The sequence below is a fragment of the Uloborus diversus genome, chromosome 10 (assembly GCF_026930045.1).
Source record: "Uloborus diversus isolate 005 chromosome 10, Udiv.v.3.1, whole genome shotgun sequence".
NCBI classification, from domain to species: Eukaryota; Metazoa; Arthropoda; class Arachnida; order Araneae; family Uloboridae; genus Uloborus; species Uloborus diversus.
Genome location: NC_072740.1, coordinates 23,728,666 through 23,749,278, shown reverse-complemented (window position 1 = coordinate 23,749,278; position 20,613 = coordinate 23,728,666). Strand labels below are relative to the sequence as shown.

At 31.3% G+C, this 20,613-nt stretch overlaps 1 protein-coding gene across 1 annotated transcript in view; it reads right to left on the bottom strand.

Annotated features, from left to right (window-relative positions):
* Positions 1 to 20,613, bottom strand: part of LOC129231586 (uncharacterized) — a 270,695-nt gene that overhangs the window by 20,723 nt on the left and 229,359 nt on the right. The window contains exons 4-5 of the mRNA XM_054865943.1: positions 15,864 to 15,990; positions 6,089 to 6,200 (exon numbers count right to left, since the gene is read on the bottom strand). Coding sequence (XP_054721918.1) covers positions 6,089 to 6,200; positions 15,864 to 15,990 — 239 coding nt within the window. The remainder of the gene's footprint in view (positions 1 to 6,088; positions 6,201 to 15,863; positions 15,991 to 20,613) is intronic.

Here is a 20,613-nt window from a genome sequence, read left to right as displayed (position 1 = left end):
GAAAATAACCAGGAGACAAACTAAGATCTCAGATCCATGTTTTGATTTCAAAGAAACTGTTGCAAGCTTCGTTATGAAAGATGAGAAAAAAAAAATGTGCAAACGTAAGGGAATGTGGAGCAAAGTGAAATGGTGAAATATTTACTCTGCTTTTCGCGCAACCTATCTAGTAATGCTTTAACTATGTAGTAACACATGTAATCTTTTCCAATCAAGAAAAAAATCCCTCTGAAAATCAAAGAGTATGATAATACAGCAATTTTCAAAAGTTGATACGCATAGTGTAATATTTTGTCGAAAGACAAAACACATTTTTGGTATTAAATAATAGATCTCGTTATTAACATTTGAAATATTAATTGAGATCTTCTAATATTCAGTGCAGTATTTATTTGCTAAATATTAAGCTTCTTTGTATTGTAAATGCTTTGTACAATTGGGCATATCCATGCGGGGAAAAGTGAAATAGTACATATCATTGAGTTATTCAGTCTTTTACCAAATCACTCATGCATTCATTTATTTATTAATTCATTTACATTCCTTCATTCAAAATTTCCTTCATTTATTCATTCATTCACTTATTTTTAATTCGCTATTTTATTCACTCATTTATTTATTTTCGTCTATTCTTTCATTTTCTTTTCATTTATTTATTAATTCATTTACATTCCTTCATTTAAAATTTCCTTCATTTATTCATTCATTCACTTATTTTTAATTCACTATTTTATTCACTTATTTATTTATTTTCGTCTATTCTTTCACTTTCTTTTCATTTATTTATTCATACATTTATTAACCCGTTTATTTGATAAACAATTTCTTTAATGATGGTATAGAAAACATTTCATTAGGGGGAAAAAAATCATTTTTCACTTTGTCCCATGAAAAAAAAGATGAAAAATGTTCACTTTTTTTGAGGCATAAACTTACTGCCAAAAAGAATGTTTCAATGCAAGTTTTGTTGTAAAATATATTGTTTGATCATTATGTATCGTAATTTTCAGTACAAAATTCCCAAAGTGTTCATTTTGAAAAAAAAACTAGGTTCTTAACTATTTCACTTTTCCCCACGTTCGCCTACATTTAAACATGCAAATAATAAGAAAAGAAAAAGCCAGAATAAAAATGCGTTGAAACGCAAATTCTTAATGCTTCAAATGTCTCGTTTGCAATTAAAAATATTAAACAATATGTATGATATTTTACAGATCAGTAATACAATCAAGACACAATGGTTGAAAAACTTAAATTTTTTAATAGAAAGAAAAAATATTTCATTGCGCACTAAAGTGGAAATAAGTCTTGTATCTTCATTCTCTTTGTGCGGTAGAAGTAAACGATGGAATCAAGTGCCCAAATTTATTTGATTTTATGTTTCTTGTTCGTATTGAAAAGCTGTCATTTGTAAACAACAACAGCCAAATTAAGCAATGTAAATTTCTAAACTATGCAACCGAAGTTTAAAAACTATGGTTAAAAACTATGCAATATTTTTATACTGAGCTGAAATGTAAGACTTTTCGTCAAGTATTATAGAGTACTTTGCCGCTGTTGCAAGAAGAAAACAATTCTAAGTTTTTGAAAAATTTTAACTTTCAAAGAATACAACTAGAGAAAACCATGGTCCAGAGAAATTCCATTTTTTTTTTCAAAATTCCTTTCCTTTTCCACTCATGTGTTAAAATTTTAAAGAAATGTATGTTCACATCAGAATTTACTAATGTAAACAAATAATGAAAGGAAAAAAAAACATTAACGCAAGAAGAAACAACTTGATAAAAAAATATGATAAAGCAATTGCTATTGAAGCTTTATTATTACCGTCTTCTCTGTAATTCATTAATTTATTTCATGAAAAAAAATGTTGTGCAACAAATACTTTGCTTATTTCTTACAATAGGTCCCGTTTTTAATTTTCAAACATAACCTACAAAACATATTAAAATATATATATATTTTTTTAATTTAATGAAAACTGTTATAAAAACTTCTGTTGAAAAAACACTTTAATAGAGTAATTTAATTATAACCAGTTTATATGTCAAAAATATCTCGCACAGAAGCTTAAAACTAAGACAGAACTTCAGTAAACTAAGAAATTTATTCAGGTATGATGAAAAAAGAAGCATCTGCAAATTCTTTCTCCTTAGAGCGATTGCGTCTAATAAAAGCTAACAAAAAAAATTGAAAAACCCATTTGCGTTGATTAAAGACCAGAATTTAGTTTGAATCGTATAAAGCGCTTCAGCACATTACGATCGTTACCGTCAGAGTCACCAATTTATTCTTTAGCTTAGGTGGTCTAGGTGATGCCCCTTTTTTCCCTTCGGATTAAATTCCTAGCACCCGATGAGAGAGAAAATTCTAGAAATCAAAATATTTTCGAAATCTTTAAATAAAGAGTTTGTTTCGATCAACATCTGTAGGAAGCTGGAGTATGCACAGACATGCTCAAGATAGCGTAATATCGTCGAAATTAAGTTTCATTCAGTTGATGCAGTTAAAAAGCTTGCATTCTGGGAGCAAAGAGTGGAAGAAAAGAGAATCTTTTTCCTCCGAAATAACTAGGAGCTTAAGAAAAAAGCAAGTCCTAGTACAGTAGGGAGTAAATAAGCTTTGGACGAGTTGCGTTCTGCGAAGCGCAACGAGTGTAAAATATTTTATCTCTGGAGCAGTATGCTTCGTGACACTTTCTATAAATCTATAGCGGGAAAAGACAAGGGCGCGTCTCTAGGACGAGTGCAGAGTTGCGTTACAAACAATTACTAGGCGAGAACATTACTGAGAAAGAAAAGTTTCTCTGTGCTGAACAATTCTCGACTTTCTTCGCGACAACGGCTTTATGCGTTATGACAGTAATTTATGTGAAAGAAGTTAAGTACACAGTTTTTTTTCCGTCGTCTCCCCGAAATAGGCAGCAAAGAAAGTGGAGAAAAAGTCCGTAAGACGCGCTTTGAAAGGCTTAGTCAGCTGCGGAGCAAGTTGCTGACAAATCATAGCAAGCAATCACTCCCGCACAACAGTCTAATTCTTTGTGATTAGTGCACACTTGCCAATAGGTGCATCGGGCCCACTCATGCATATCAAGTCTCGGAGAAGAAGTCTTCTTTTTCTCAAACTCCCAGAGAGGGGGACTTAATCCTCGTTCATGATGCACTGGCGGCACCCGGTAATCCCAACATCAACAATCAGATCCCGGACCGTGGCTTATCGACGGTCCGGGCACTGGGAACACGCGCCGGATTTCACAGGGCCTGAGCACTGAGCTCATTTCTCACAACACTGGGCACATGAGCGGAGGGATGGAGCGAAGAGAAAAAACTTCAAGGCCCACACTCGTCGGGGGAGGAATTTCAATAGATTAAAGAAAAACTTTTTCCACAGGGGTGGGCCTTCCAAGTGTATGCATGCGTGCACTACGCAAACTAATGCCCCCGCACGCGTGCGCTGCGAAAAAAGGAAATCATTAAGAGGATTGGGGATCCGCAGCAGCTACTTCAACTCTTGTCGTTGCTACCTGGTGGACAAAAAGTACAAAATAAAAACTTTGCTAAAGAAGAATGCGCACAGATAATAAATGAAAATGCTGGATGCGAATCCTGCAAAAATGCTGAATGCGGAACATGGGGGTACTTTTTTTAATGATCCTTTTTACTTTAAGTTCCGAATAAGAATGCGACTTCTTCTGTGTCTGGAATTTATATTGAAACAAGGATCACTTCTATCAAGAAAGTGTGAGTCGACAGAAATTTCGTCTTTGTATCACTTAGAGAAGAGTTGCACTTTCGTTTCATCGTCAAAAATTGATGCTCTCTTTACGAGCTACCTATTTAACGCGCACAAAAAAAAAAAAAAAAAAAAAAAACTTTTCTCTTAGCAATTATAACTATATGTATAAATACATACATAAAATAACTTTAAATTACTTTTCGATATCTTTCGGCCGTTCATAAACTACCTGAAATTACAAATCATAATGTAACAGGATACGTTAATGTTCCTTCGCGTTTATACCCTTAAAAAATAATATTAATTAAGAATGATGTTCCTAATAATGGAGGGTAGGTGGTCACAGCCACATCAAAGTGTAACGAAATATTGAAGGATACACATGTTTGCCCATACATTTGATTTAGCAAAATAGAGCAATAGGGATAGGTAGGAAAAGATTTAACACCAACTACTTGACTCTATAGGGAAAATATCACACTAAAAATCTAACAGATGATTCCATTTTTAAGATTTGACACTATTTAAAACATATACACACATTTATGGATAATTGCAAGTAGCTATTAGATGTAACAGATCAAAAGCGCCCATCAAAGTTTACAATTAAGCATATGTGGAAAAATACGTTAAAAATTATCTGGAAACCATTTTTTTTAAAACCATTTCTCATGACTTTTAAATAATTGCCTTATGAATCTGATTTAATCCTTAGTTTATATATATATATATATATATATATATATATATATATATATATATATATAAAAGACATTTTTGACAGCAGTGGTATAATTGATGAATGAACGAATTAGCTCGTTTTTCGAATGTAAGAAAGAACGGTAAAATTGCTTGTGTCTGAAGTTTTTTCCCTGGAATAAAAATAGATATTTAACATAAGGGACGTTGACAATAAATAAATCGGGAACTCTTAGATAGTACTGCGCAGTTATTTAAAACGTAGTTAGAAAATTTTACATGTTTATATATTTAGTAATGAGGTAGCGTAAAAGGTAGTTCAAACACCTGATTCCAATCAAGTGTTTTTTTCTTTCATTTTTTTAAACCTATTCTGAAGTGATAAATTAACAAAGAAAATCATAATTGCTAAATAGAAACACAATGAACTTTTAAAACTGCAAAAAATTTAATTCAGCAGGTAGAAAAATAAAATATTAACGTTATAAAATTTTAGCATATTTTCTTAAAAATGGTAACCCATTGGAAAAGCTATAAATTTGAAATTATATTTTTTCTAAATTCTAGCATATATTTACATCAATTACAAATCAGTATGCACGCAAAATAAAGAAGTTGTAGTAAAATATATACTGTATAGTTGCACTTCATATAGTCTTTCTTCATTTCTTTTACCTGATGAAAATATGAACTTCTAACTTGATGTTCTTGGATTTCGGAAGTCGCGCGAAGTGCCACTAAAACTTATTCACCATCTAGTAGTTAAAAAGAAGCTCGAAAATGTTATAAGAAGCAATATATTGTTTTGATAATTTTCACGGGTGAGAACATTTCAAAGATGATAAAATGTATCCGAGAAATATAAAACAGTACAAACAATTGCACACTATAAATACTGTAATAAACAATATTTTTAGCAATAAGCATCTGAACTTACCCGGAGCTTAGCGTGAAGTTTCCTAAAAACCCCCACATGGTTTATATAGAACGGCTAAATAAATATATATTTTTTTAGAAGGAAACAACTACAATTATGGGGAAAACATTTTCCTTCTCAGTTCTTATGAAAATGTCGCGAAAAAAAAGGTACAATTTGAAAATTAACACCTGAAATTATTGAAAACAAAATGAAAACGCCATGGGAGAAAATTTTTGGTGTAAAAATAAAAGTTAGTTCCAAGACATAAGCGAGAGGGGACAAACAAATTACATTTATTAGCCGTCTAAAATCATTGTTGGAGTTTTAACTCGATAAAAAATAAAAAAAAAACACTCCATTGATCAATTTCATGTTGAAGCAGATAGCTATGGTGTAAAAATTGTACTACTTACCAAAGAAACGCTATTGTACATATTTTGTACGATCAAATTTCTTACTATGTGCAAGATTGTTAATTAGGGGGTTCTAGGGAACAGACTAAGCCCGATCCTTTGAGTCCAAACTCTTCAAGAGCTGGTTTGATGATAAAGAATGGGACTCACCTTTATTAGTGATAATTGTTCACTTCCACGCAACGCATAATGTTCATGAGAGCCTTTATCAAGGTACGAGGACCATTATGGCGTCTTCATTGGTACCCCATGGACATTTTACGTTGCATATACAATCTAAGAGATGCAAGAGAACTAATTGAGACAAAAACCTGACACTCACACTCACCTGGTCGATGGGGCAACCGGAACTGATCAATAAGTTCTGTGATTGGGCCAAGAGAACTTGTAACAATTTTTCTTTAACGTCATTGGCACCGTGTTGCTTCGGCCGACTGCGTAAATAAACCAAAAATCCAAACATCACTCAACATGAAATGTGATTCGCTATACATTCAAATACCTAAGAAAAGTGCCAAGACAAACAAAAAGAAGGGAAAGGAAAACAACGCGCGGGCCAAGTTTGATGCAAGTTTTTAGATCCAAATCAACCCATCGACCAGATGTCTTTTGTCTGGAACAGTGTTTCTCAAACGTCTAACTGGTAACATCCCTTTCAAACCATAAGTAAACTTTTTGCCCATATCATACCAACAAGCCCTGCCCTCGTAGGAAAGGCAGTTATCAATTATCCGGACGCTTTAAAACTACATTAATGTTAAATGAATCTTAGGTTTTTTTTAGCCCAAATGATTTCCTAACTGCTAGCTCAAATGCGGATAATTTGGGGAGAAAAAAATAAAAAACAAACATTGATTGGGGTACCGATAATATATTTATTTCGTAACTAACATAACCAATTAAATTTTTAAGTTAGATGAGAGAGAGAGAAAAAAATGAACATTTTCAATTTTCTATGTGTGTTAGTGAGATTTACTGCTTTCTTTGTCTGAAACTATATGGAAAGAGAGCCATGTTGTAAATTTTGTACAGAACATTGACGACAAGGGTAAAAAAAATTAATAAATGAAAAATAAAAAAAACCTTATAGTGTGGAGATCATGTCAAATTCATGATGCAGCGCAGAGCCCAGTTGGGATGAATTGGTGTAGGTACGTTCAAATTACAATGAGCAAGAGTGAAACTTATGTGTTGATATCAGGTCAAGTTTAAAAACACAATATAAAGTAATAGTGAGCTGTAACTCATAAAATGTACAAGCAACACTACGTGGTGTACATTGTATGTTCTATAAGTCGAAAAATGACACAGGTGTATAACTCCTATTTTTTTTTTTTTTTTGTGCTAATTTAATACATGATTTGGCTTGATTTGATTACAGCATGAACTGATGTTACAGAATCATGAGGTTTTTACTCAAATACTCTGCAGCGTAATAATCTTTACATATTTAGGAATTAAACTACACAGTTAAATCAAACACCGAGTTCTTTTTTTCTTTTTTTTTTCTGAGAAACACTGATCCAGAGTAAAGCAGTTAGAAATAAAACTTACTTGGAAAGAAATCTTGGATTGTCCTCAGCACTATATTTGAATTAAAATAACATAACCGTTGAATGCTACTTGCACATAGTTTAATTCATTAATTCATTTTTACTGTAGCCCAAACAACTTCAAAACACTTTGTTCTTAATTTTACAGTTACTTGATATCTAAAGTCATCATTAAAAGTCTCTCACAGAAATTTTCCTCATACTAAAACACATTTTGTAAAGAAAAACAGAAAATAAAGGAAAAAGCTACAAATTGTACGTCGTTGTGCATTTTTTTTTTTTTTTTGCATTTCATGTGTGTTTTGTTTCTGTGAGTGGATAATTAATTAAAAATAAATAACTAAACAATGAAAAAAAATCTGCAGCAAAGTAGGTAATAGAAATTTCGCATAAATTTCTCAAATAATAGTTAATGAGTTAGGTGAACTATTTGTTTCAAAATTTTGGTACTTTGGATAAGACTTTTTCCAACAACGTTTCCAACTGTATTTGAAATTATTAAACTTCCGAGAATATTAGTGATATTCATAAAATTAATTTATTAATTTTTGTCCTACAAGGAAGAATGAGAGAATTCCTTGATAGACTCATAAAAAAATTCCTTACAGTTATGAACAAGTAGCATACAAAACGATTAGAAGAAATGAATACCATTAATACTATTCGAAATAAATCATCAAGTTTAAATTAAAAGAACACACCTTTAAGACATCTGATTGGGAAGATTCGGATCTAAAATAATTGACTTGACTTTAATTGACAAAGTTTTTAATATTCATATTCAATAATGAATGTATAAATATATAAAGTTTGGTGCAATCATCATCGATGTCTTATATTCAGAAATCAAGAAAACATAGTTGAAACATTTACATTTCCATAAAAATAACACAGTTTTGATGTTATATTCAGTTTATAAAACCAGAAAATAAGATAGAAAATTATCACCATCACAACGACAAGGTTTCCATTTTATGTTTTCTTATTTCGCACATCAGAATATAGGTTTAACTAACAGTGAGTTATTTATTAAAAAAATATTAACAGTGAAAATTTAAGAGCGATTAGAAAAACATTGGATGTTATTATTTTGCGTGATAAAATTAATGACAACGCAAAAAACAGTTAAGTCACCACAAATATAACGCTTTCAAAAAAAATGTCAGAGCAGCATATTTTAAAAGAGCGCTAAATTTAGTGCCTTAAACTCGTTTTTCATGTTCTCAATGCTTACATTTGAACTTGAATATTTAAAACTTTTATTTGGACAATACAGCTAAGAAAGAATATTAGCTATCCAAAAATGACTAATTCTGTCAACACTGACTGAGCTATTATCTCATATTTAAAATTTTCTTGAGTTTAGTACCAAAGCTAAAAGCCAGCAGCTAACCAAGCTAACTTCGCTACAATCAAAGGTTTAAAAATGAAAGAAACAGGGAGAAAAGTATTTGTTATAACAACTACATTAAACCTTAATATTTTCATAAATGGTCCGACTTGCATGCACAGCAGTGCGTTATATGCATTTTATTACTTTTCAGGTTATGAAAAACACTGCGTGACTTGCTTGCTGTTTAGTTGAGGACAGCAAGTTGAAAAGAAATGTTTAAAAAATGATACTAATTACAATGGAAATTGCTTGTGTTTTGAAATTTAAAAAGACATTGGAGTTTAATGAGCGGAAATGGAGATTTATGACAAATATAAGCTAGCGATTTTGCCAAGTGAATTTCAATCAAATCAAGAGTTAATAATTTTACTATTAAGACAGAAAGCAGAATAAATAATACAATGATTGTATATATATATAACCAAATCCCAATTTTAATCAAATTAATTGCCAACGATTCGACTCTTAAGATAAGAAAAAAATTAAAAAATAGAGCAAAAAGGACTCAACGATTGTCAAATTTAACAAAAGCAAACAAGTGTCAAGTAAAATCAATGCATTGCTTCTAATGCATAGGGAAGAGTTAAGAGGAATAGGATGGCGAAACGAATGGAGAACTGGATTTATGCCGGAAAAAAAAAAAAAAAAAAAAAAAAATTATTTCTTGCTTGTGTAGTAAATCTAGTAGTTTAGAATATATAGTGCCTAGAAAGAGTCGTGTGCCGACCGCCGCTATTTTCCCCGCGAAGAACGAACTTGCTTGAAGACGAACTTTCGGCAATCCGCAAGAGGGCAGTGCGGTTAGGAAGCACGCCACTTTTGACGGAGTTTACGTTAGTTGATGCGAGATTTAGTTATATAATTCGGTTATGCGTTAATGTTGTTTTTCCGCATTTCGTAAAAAAATTATGAAAGAGTTTTAAAATATTTTAATGGATACAACAAAGTCGATTATTAAGAGAAAAAAAGCTACACCTTGTTTTATACCAGCGTGCAAAAGTGGCCACACATCATGCAAAGAAAACTTTTCGCTTTTCAAAGTTCCCGAAGACGAGGAAAATCTTAATAAATGGAACTCTTTGATTTCTTCTAAAAATTTCAAAAATGTAGTCTGCGCCATACCCCCCCCCCCCTTCCTCGGCACCCCTGTGCAGCTAAGGGTAAACTGGTCGAATCGCTGGTTTATCGAGGTGCCCGATAGCTTTTCTTATTGCAGATTTAAATACGCAGATTTAGCTTTAGTGTGCCCCCTCCCCCCACAATTTACGAAGCTCCACCGCACCAAAAAAAAAATCCTCAATGACACTTAAATAGTTTTTAAACACCTCTAAAAGTTTTGATGGTTTAATCTGCACCCCCTGCCCCACCTTGGCTTCCCTGTTTTAGCTTCAGCTGCTATTATTAAAATTAATTACTGGAACATTTACTTTCCGAGATGGCCTATAGATTTCGAAAATTGCAGATGGTTTCGCTTTGGGTGCCCCCCATCCCCCGGAGTGAACGCGCAACCCATCCCCATCCCTAAATTTTACGAAGCTCCCCACCCCTCAGAAATGTTATCCCCCCAAAAATGAGACTTTAATCATTTTAAAGCACTCTTTGTAAAAACGTGAATGGCATAAACAGAGCCATACCCCCCCCCCCTTTAGTAAAATAATTAAATTAATAAGCCAAATTAAATTAATAAGCCATATTAAAGAATTAATAAGCCTCATAATGAGCCAAAATCCTTTAAAAACTGCCAAACTATTATTATTTTTTTTAATTTAAATCGTAATTCTAAATTTACTAACTTCCTTATTTTATATCAATTTTTAAAGTTTAGATTGCATATTTTAGCAAATGATACTTTAATTCGCTGAAATAATTCAGAAGAAGTTTTAATAAGGAAATAAGAGACATGCAGTTCTTCGAAAACCTTCTTTTGACAAATTTTACTATCCAGTTTCCTTTTTTTCTCTCCAGGAACGATGAAAGGTCACGCCGATTGCTGTAATGAAATATCTGACGAAATTAAGTAAAACACAAAACCGTTATTGCTAACAAACTAGTGCTAAAGTTTTAATAAATTATTTTCAAAAAAATCGCTTTAAAAGCGTATAGTGTACTACATCCATTAAAAAGGAGTAATGTAATGTTAGTGCGGCTTCGAAAAATAAATTAACACCCCTGGCACATACAGAACATGTTCGAGAATCTATCTTTTACGTTGAAAAAAATTCGATCCGAAAAACGGGGCTTTTAAGCAGCGAAATTAGCATGTAATCGCCCATTTAAAACGAGCCTGATTGAGAAACATAGCGTTCTCCCTGGGCGCAGCGCCATCTGCATTTTCCGCAGATCTGACCTCACTTTTTGTCCGTCGATCGGCACACTACTCTTTCTAGGCACTATAGTTTAGAATCAAACAAGTGTCAAAAGCTGCTACATCTACTGAACAAGCAAGAAATAATTTTGCACATTTATTTCGTCATAAACGCAATTGTCCTATTTCGCCCAACTCACCTACCGTTCAAAATGCATTTTAAATAAACACATAAAATTGCATTTAGGAAAAATATTTGCATACAAGAAATAATTTTGAAAACTAAACGTAGTTTGGATTAATACTACCAAGTCAAAGCATACTACACTTTTCGACTACGAAGTTAACACTTTGTCTCAATTGTAACGAACAAATATACATCCAAACAGTTCATCCTATGCATCTTCAGACATAAAACATGCAGAAAAATCAAGTATAAAAACTTGATACGCAATTTTTTTTTCCACTTGAGATAACGAAAAATATTGTAAACCTCACTATCCGTTTTCTAGCCCATGTTTCCGCATTTTTGCATAGTCCAGGAGACGAGGTTTTTAAATACCGGAGACTTTCTAACGCCCATTTCCATTATTTCCTTCTTTCTCATTAGCAATTATAAGAAAGTAGGCAAATAGCCATTGTTCGTAAAAATCACAATTACATCAAATACTTTTTCGTCAGCGTCTTCACTGGCATTTAAATTGAAAAAGTCCAAGAGGCAGGGGAGGAAGTCCACGTAAGAAGGAAAAAAAAAATCTTCCAGGCAGGCAGCGCTTAATCTCTAATTAATTTGAGAAAGATAATACAGAGTATCGAGTAATATTTTCACCTAAGCCAAGCAGCAAAAGTTATTAGAAAAACGCACAAGATTTTCTGCTCGCCGCTATGGAGCGAATTCGCTGAAGCACTTTTCTTAGCTTATGAATTTTTTGCTCCCCCCCCCCCCCTCTTCTAAAAAGAGAATTCTTTATTAAATATATTCCCCAATTAAATTTACTTTAAAGCGGCATATATTCCATCCCACCTTCATTTTCCACCCTAGATGAGGAAAGGAAGAAGAAAAAAAAATCCCTTCCTAATAGCTACCACTAACTTTTGCTATTGGAAACTGAAAAATAATGTAAGTAATGATTAACGTAAAAAGGCTTTTTACGTGGAAAAGTCGGCGGTAAAAAAAATCAAAGTTATAAAAAGTAGTCGAGGATACAGTTTTCTCACCAGCCGAGAAAAACATAGTCAACCAGGGAATAGAAAAGCAAAGAAGATACTACATAATAACAATGAAAATATCAAATAAAACGAAAGTAAAAAAAAAGCGATTTCTTACTCGATCTTAGTTTTGGCTCTTAATGAAGTACAAGAGACTATCAACATCATGAGAAAAAATTAAATCATAAAAAACAGAGCAGTGAAGGAAAAAAAACTTTTGACTTTCAATTAAAAAACGAATGCCAGCTATCGGGAGCTCGACGTAGACAAGAAATTCCGTTACGTGTATGATTGCAATGGATAAAAAATTAGCAGCATTTTCAATTTTGGTATTTTTTCCAGTATCAATGATAAGCGAAGCATCCGGAGTGGTATTTTTTAAGCATCTTTCTCAGCAGTGGGTTTATTTTTTTACTCAGGTTAATTAGACGACCGTGGGTCACAATATTTAAAATTCAATAATAATTAGTTGTTTGTATGAAATTAATTTCAAATCTCCTATTCTCGTTTTTTATTTATATGATTAGTTTTTATTATTGCGTTTTTATTTCGCCGGTGAATGTAAGTTTCTTCGCAATAATAAAGACGAGATCAGATAAAAAAAAAAAAAAAAAAAAAAACTTGAATTCCACTGTATCGTTTTTTAAATATTTTTTTATGGGATATGTTTATTCCGTTCTTTTTGCTAACATTTTTGAAAGTTTGAATTCGCTATTTTTGGCAAGTTTTTTAGTTTTAATTTCACTTATTAATTTTAGCAAAACATAACTATCGCAAAATAAATGTAATTACTTGAAAACGGAAAATATACTTGGGCTTTTCAAATTCTAGAAAAAAATATTTCGTTTATTTGCCGAAATTAATTTACACATTTTGAATTAAAAAATGAATTGTTTTACTTTCAAGCGCATCTAAAAAAGTAAATTTTATCGCATATTCAGTGAATTTGAAAATAAGTTCGCCAATTGGAACGCATTCGCTTAGTTAAACAATCATTCATTAAATGTTGTTAATACTTCGGTAAAACTAGATGTTATATTCATAGTCGTAATGTTTTTTAAACTGATTTAAAAGATTCCTATGCACACTGCGCAAGATAAACGAAACGAATAGATGCTGGTTTATATTTTTTACTTCACATTGCATTTACATGTTGGTTGCCATTTTTTATCTAAATATGTAATAAAACGTTGATTTTCAGTTTTATTTATAGATACTAAAATCTGATGGTTTTAATTTTTATCTAATGTGCACTTTTGAGACAAAAACAACCAAAAAGATATTTAAAATAGCATGTCTCAAACTTAATTTCAACTTTATATATTAATATGATTTCTCCTTTAGTTAAGTCTAAATGACAATTTATGTGTGTGTTTTTAATAGCTTCCCAATTTTTTTTTGTAAAACATTTTAGTTTATTTCAATTGTTTAGCTGTTTCCAGTTGAGTAAAAAAAAAATTAAATAATATATATATTACTATACAAAAAAAAAAAAAAAAGACAGTTTTTACATCTAACTAAGTTGATTTACCGCAAGACAATTTATGCCTTTCATTAGTTAGCATTATCTGAACAAATAATAGCTTTATTTTTGTTCAGAAAGCTTAAATCAACTATTTTGCATTAACATTAAAAAAGACCTAATCCAAAACGGTTATTAAAATTAATACCTGTTGTTTCTAAGATACCTAAAAAAACATTAGAGATTAATTTTTTTTCACTATAGAATTGAGAAATATTTAACTGTGACAAAATGAACTAATGAAAGTAAACTAATACTTAGTAAAGTAAAAACTTAAACTAAGTAACTAATGAAAGTAATTATATAACTTTACACTCACAGTTAAGCACAATAAATTAATGTCGGCTGAAATCTCATCTAAATTCTGAAAAACGGAATAAGTTAAAATACATCTACTCTGCATTGTATGAAAAATTATTTATTTATTTTTAAATCTTAGGAAAAGTTTGAAGAACAGGAGTATTAAACAGCTATTCTGATTTAATTTTTTTCTTAAATATAATTCTCTGAACGACAGAAACAAATCCCTCAGAGCATTAACGATTGACTTAACTTCTCATTTAGAGGGAAAAAAAATATTTTACTCTGTAAACCTTATCATATAGGAATAACCTCATAGCAGATTTCACAAATAAAATACATAATTTTTTCTTACTAATAAGTAAAGTGCTCATTAGGAAAAACCTTGATTACGTACTGCACTGAAAATGTAATATTTTTCGAAATACATATTTCTAGATAGTTAAGCCAGTAGTAACAGAAAAATTTAAAAAAAAAAAAAAGCAACTTCTTTTTGAGATTTTAAATATGAACCTAATGTAGTTTTAAAGGTAGGGTCTTTTTATGATAATTTAACGCTAAACAAAACAGGAAAGGGAGGGTAGTACTTTTGTAGGGGTATTACAATTAGGATAACAGTTTTTAATTAATGGGTCATTTCACGGTAGTTTGGACGCAATATGTAGGGTCCGTAACATGACTTTTTTTGCCGTAACTTTTTAATTTACTATTTGATTAGCACATTATTTTATTTTGAGCTTGTCCTATCAGCACACAAACTCAAATTACAATAATTTGCAAATCTAACAGTAATTTAAATAGTTATAGCAAAAAAAGTGTCATGTTACTTACTCTACATTTTTCCGAAATACCGTGAAATGACTCTAATAGGAAATTCACATTAAAAAATATAAATCTGTGGTTAAAGCATAAATGACCGTTATTTTGAGAACCATCTAAACAATTTTCATAATTTTAACTTGTTTATTCATTCATTACCTTTCTAGTGGAATTTCCTCATGATTTATAGTTTTCTAAAGGAAGAAGAACAAATGCAATCCTGATAGGACTATGGAATCGAAATTTCTAACTATGAACCCCGAATAAGTATCAATTACCTGAAGTATTTCCTCTAATCATATTCAATTTGATCTTTTAAAAATATACGAATAAAAAAATAAAAGAATAACATAAAAAAGCGAAAAAAAAAAAAAAAAAAGCCAGCATGAATATAATTTTGGAAAGTATGAATAAAATTTTCAAAGCCCATTTTTTAAAGTATAACTATTTTTTGTTGACTAGTAAGCGATTTAACTGATCTTCTTCTAATATCACCAAAGTTACTAATTCCCGATAGCATATATAATACATTATGTTATATACATACATGTAGCAAAACTATTTTTTCTAACATGTGTGCATATTACTTTAAACAGGCAGTTTTTATTACACGATAGAAAATTTCATGTTTCTGTTGCTTTAAAACCAGTCACCGTTCTTAAATTTACAATCCGAAAAAAAAAATCAGTTTTAAAAGGGGGTAATAGTAATAAAATTTCAGAATTTTCTAAAATAGAAAATATACAACTGTATTAAAACAAAAACAAGGCGCTCACTATAGTGCAGAAAGAAATTTCGAGATTATACATTTTTTAATAACAACCAATGATTAAAGGATAATTCGTATTCCAATAAGATGAAAGTTAGAGGCCTTAAAAAATTCACAACGTGGCACCGTAATATAAAAACATGTGACTTTGTCTTAGCTCAGTCAGAATACTTGCCAGAGTAACTAAGGATATAATAGAAAAGTAAAGATTGCTACGAAATATTCACCTATATAATCGTATCCGAAGAGTTGCTACCGTGGATAATTCACCAAGAATGTCTCCCACCGTAGCTTCTGGGGATTCTGTGATTTGATCGAACGTCAGGGGCTTCCAGTTTTTTAGTTGAATAGCACCTGATAAAAGAAAAACAATTGATTTAAATACCAATAAATATACACTAGTAAAAGTTTAATTCTTAGATTTTTACCATAAAATCTGTCCTGAAATAAAAAGGATCCCAAAGTGCACGAGATCATATCTCCATTAGTATGTCGAGTTATTGTATACGATCGGGATGTTGTTTATTTCACTTGCGAAATATTACCAATATTAAGCAGATAATATAACAAAAAAAGAATTAGCTCTCACACCTTTTAATTTCAAGTGATTCTTTATGTCCAAGCACAATTATAAGTTAAATTTTGAACAATCGCAATATAAGTTGATTTTCAGGTAAATCGTTTATGTTCAAGCACAATGTAAGTTAGATTTTGAATACTGGTTAGTTTCCAAGCTTCCGATCAAAACAAAATACATACCGCCCATTCTGTTCATATTTGAGACATTTTAATATCATAAAAGAATTACTATCTGAAAATCACAATATAAGTTGATTTTCACATGGTTAAAACAGGTTTCTTAGAATTGAGACAAAATCGCTTATTTTTGAAAACATCACTTACTCAAAATGGCTCTGAAACAATTTGGCTTAGAACTGAAAAGTAAGAGTTCTTACTTTTGAAATATACCCTATTCTCAAAAAATGATTCACCATGATCTCATTTTTGAAATACCGCTCTACTCACGAATGGTACAACATGTGTTTCTTTTTGAGACGTTCCTCGAAAACATGACGAATTGGTTTGAGAATACAAATGTCTCAAAAATAAGCACATGTTGTACTATTCATGAGTATGGTATTTTGCTCGCCTGTAATTCTTGCAAAGCTAAGTAGTCCATGGACTTATTCGTTCCCTTTGGGAGCTTAAACAGCCTGGACGGTCCGTAATCGAACTGAAGCCGATACACTTTATAATTACACCCAGTTAATCTTTAAACTGGGAACTAAAAGTATTTTTCACAACAAGGAGAAATCTGCAGTGAGAAATTCAACTTCCGCTTTCCTTTCTGCTCATGCGTTATTTTTGAGATGGTCTGCTTACTTGAATTTAAATTTGACATTAACTATTTCTAAGTCAAAACTGCTTGGAAAAATTGAGATGATAAATGTTTTTATTTCTAAGCAAATGCTTTTTTAACAGTGCAGGTAATTATTTTATGTTCAAGCACAATGTAAGAATTTTGAATACTGGTTAGTTTCAGAACTTTCAATCAAAACGAAATACAGACAGCTCATTCTGTTTACATTTGAGACATTTTGGAGCGTGAATACTTTTGGTAACGTTATTATTTAGGCATGACTTATCTATTTTATGTACTATTTAAGCTATATTGAACTTAATAAGGAAATTTCCTTACGCTTCTCGGAGTCACATTTGTAGGACTGTTTTACTTCATCTTAAGATATTGCTTTCCAATGTTTATATTTCGCAAATTCTGTCAAGATTAAAATTCATACTTAGCTAATACACATATTTAGATTTTTGATACGTAAAAAGAAACTTAAACGAATTTTACTTAACTGAAAGCTTAAATCAAGTCGGACGTTAATGGGCTAAACTTATTGAAAACTCTCCCTGAAAACGCATCATCTGCGCACTGCACCGCAGGACATGAACTTTTGATTAAGTACCGAAATGATGTTGCTAACTGTGGTGATTTGTTTTCTTTAACTTTTTTGCTCATTTCGAGTAGCTTCGCTTATTATGCTTAAAAAAATTATTCAATTGAAAAGTTATCCCCTAAGCCGTGGGAAGGTAAAGCGCAGTAACTGCAAATTTTTCGTTTTTCATCTTTTTGCATTTTTGTCATCTATTTTACTAGCTTTATTGTACAAGCTTGCTTGTTTGGTTTACGCTGAAAAAAAGCACGAAAAAAAAAAAGTCTCAACTTTTCCATACTGTTAGTAGGGTAATTCAAAACACGTTTCTTCAAATTTCTCAAAAATTCATTTCTGCAGATACTTCGCTTTACCTTTCTACGGCAGTACAACTCTTACATAAAAAACTATCTTTGAATTCATCCATGAGAAAAATTTCATTGTGCATTTTTGTCTCTCTTCAAATATCAATTCATTTTATTACTGCAGTGTGCAGGTAAATGGCAGTATCTGCAGAAATTAGTTTTCGAGATATTTGAAGAAATGTGTGGTGAACTCAATACTAACAATCGGAAACTGTTAGTTAGACGTTTTTTTCGCGCCTTTTTTTTTTCAGCGGAGACCAAATAAGCGAGCTTGTACAATAAAGATAACGTACAATAGATGACAAAAAATTTTGAAAAAAAATAGAACCGACTTCAAAATTGCTCTAAAAAGTGAAAAATAATTTTATTCTTTAAACACCATCAATAATACTTTTAAACATAATTTTTGAAGTTGGCGCAAAAACAAAAAGTAAAATCCAGTTTAACCATGCTCCGCTCATATTTTTTTCAGAAAATCACCCAAAGTTGGAATGAAACATTTATATCGTTGCTCAAATATGCTGTCATCAATGCATAATGTATGTTGTAAGGCCCCTATATATATAGCGGCTCTAGTTTGTGGTAGTGAAGAAACTAGGCCTGGGTTAAATTTATAGTTGTAGTTGAGTTATGGCTAAGAATGATCCTATCTATCGTTTTTGCACCAACTTCAAAAATTATGTTTAAAAGTATTATTGATGGTGTTTAAAGAATAAAATTATTTTTCACTTTTTAGAGCAATTTTGAAGTCGGTTCTTTTTTTTTTTTTTTTTCAAAATTTTTTTATTTCATTCTTTTTAGTGTAAATGTAGGTATTTCAGTAAAAGTAAGAAGTTACCATCACGAAACTTCACCATATTGTTTTCATAAAAATGCTCCATACTAAAAAAAAAAGAAAGAAAACTATAAGCACGCTTAGGTGCCAATCGCTTAAACTTTAAGCGATTGGCACTAAAAATTTATCTTTGTTCCTCTCTGGAATTCATTTGTGTGTTAATTTAATTAGAACCGCTTAAATATTACGTTTTCCCAAACTAATTTGCATTGCACAGCATATAAGTTGCTTGTGATGCAATCCTGTATAGTTGAGGTAAATCTAACCTGGTAGTATTGTGAAGGCTAGGCAGATCCTGATTACTGCATCACCTCGCTTCCAGGTTAGGTTTACCCCCACTATGGAGCAATGACACTAAAGAAACTTGATGCTTGCTTCAGAGATGCCTTTATTCAAAATTATCATTACAATTACTATTAATGTTTCTGTTATATGGCACCAAACTTTTATAACAATGGGTTTCATATTTAATCATTTAATAGAGAAATTGCATGAAATTTACTGTTTTTTGCCCATAACTTTTTTTCTAAGGAACAAATATGGTCAAATAAAGTAATGGGACCTAAGTTGAGCCATCCCCTATCCATTAAAAAAAGAATCATCAAAATCGGTTCACTAGGTGAGACGCTGTGAGTGGACAAACAAAAAAAAAACATACATACGGTATGAACTGATTACCGCCTCCTTTTTGAAGTCGGTTAAAAATGCAAAAAAATGAAAAATGACTGGGACCAAAGGCAATTCGCATGATCGAAAATCCGGAGAATCCTAACGTTCCTAACAAAGAATTCGATCACTGTCTTCTGGTTCGAATATTATTTGAATGAAGAATGATAATCCAAAGGCATTATTGCAGTTCATCAACAGAGGTGTATGTTAACTACTATAATTCATTTTATAATCAAAATAAAAAGCTAATGTTCAGCGCACTAATAGTTATGTTCTTGCTCAATTTTAAATTATCTACATAAACACAGTTTTTTTTTTTAATGCGACAAATATGATCCGGATAATCCGGAAAAAAGGATTAACGGGGATTAACTCGGATAAACGAGGTTCCACTGTATTTATAAATGAATCAAAAACTATTTTTCACGTAGATTTAAAAACACATATGATTCAATGCAAAAGAATTGTATTTTGACTGTAAACCAATAATATTTCGTAAGTACTCAAATACCCGGTATCATCCACCAGGTTCGAATACATAGGAAAAGTTTTAAAGAAAAGTAGTTATTTTAATACTGAAAAAATAAACTAAAAGAAAAGTTGGGCCGAAGACCCTTTTTACACTGGGTGGCTTTGAAAATGGCGATGTCGCTTCATGACTAGCATGCTGATATTTTACTAACATTTCTCTCACTAAGTGAATGTAGTCGAATATTTAAAATGTTATTAGTTTTTACCATAATTATGTTTATGCTTATAATCTAACTCTTATTTTCTTTATTGTGTTTTACATCAGGTAATATTCATTTATAGTTCTTGTAATATTTTACTCCATGCGCAAATGAGTATATGTTAACAAAATCGGGATTTATGATCGATTAGTGTAAGTTGGAAATTTTCCATTAAAAAATTATTTTGCTATCAGACTTTAATAATTTTGAAATTGTTGAAATTATACCACTTTGCCGATGCCAACACTTAAAAGGAAATTACTTCTAATTTAATTTTTTTGCCATTTTTCTAACAAAAGCCTGTACGTAACCAACTTTAATGATCTACGTTGGCCTGTCGGCTGTCATTTGAAAAAAACAGATTTAACCACATAATATGCCAACAGTCCGTTTATGACGTTTAGAAACTACAACTTCGTCCTTGTTATGGACTCATC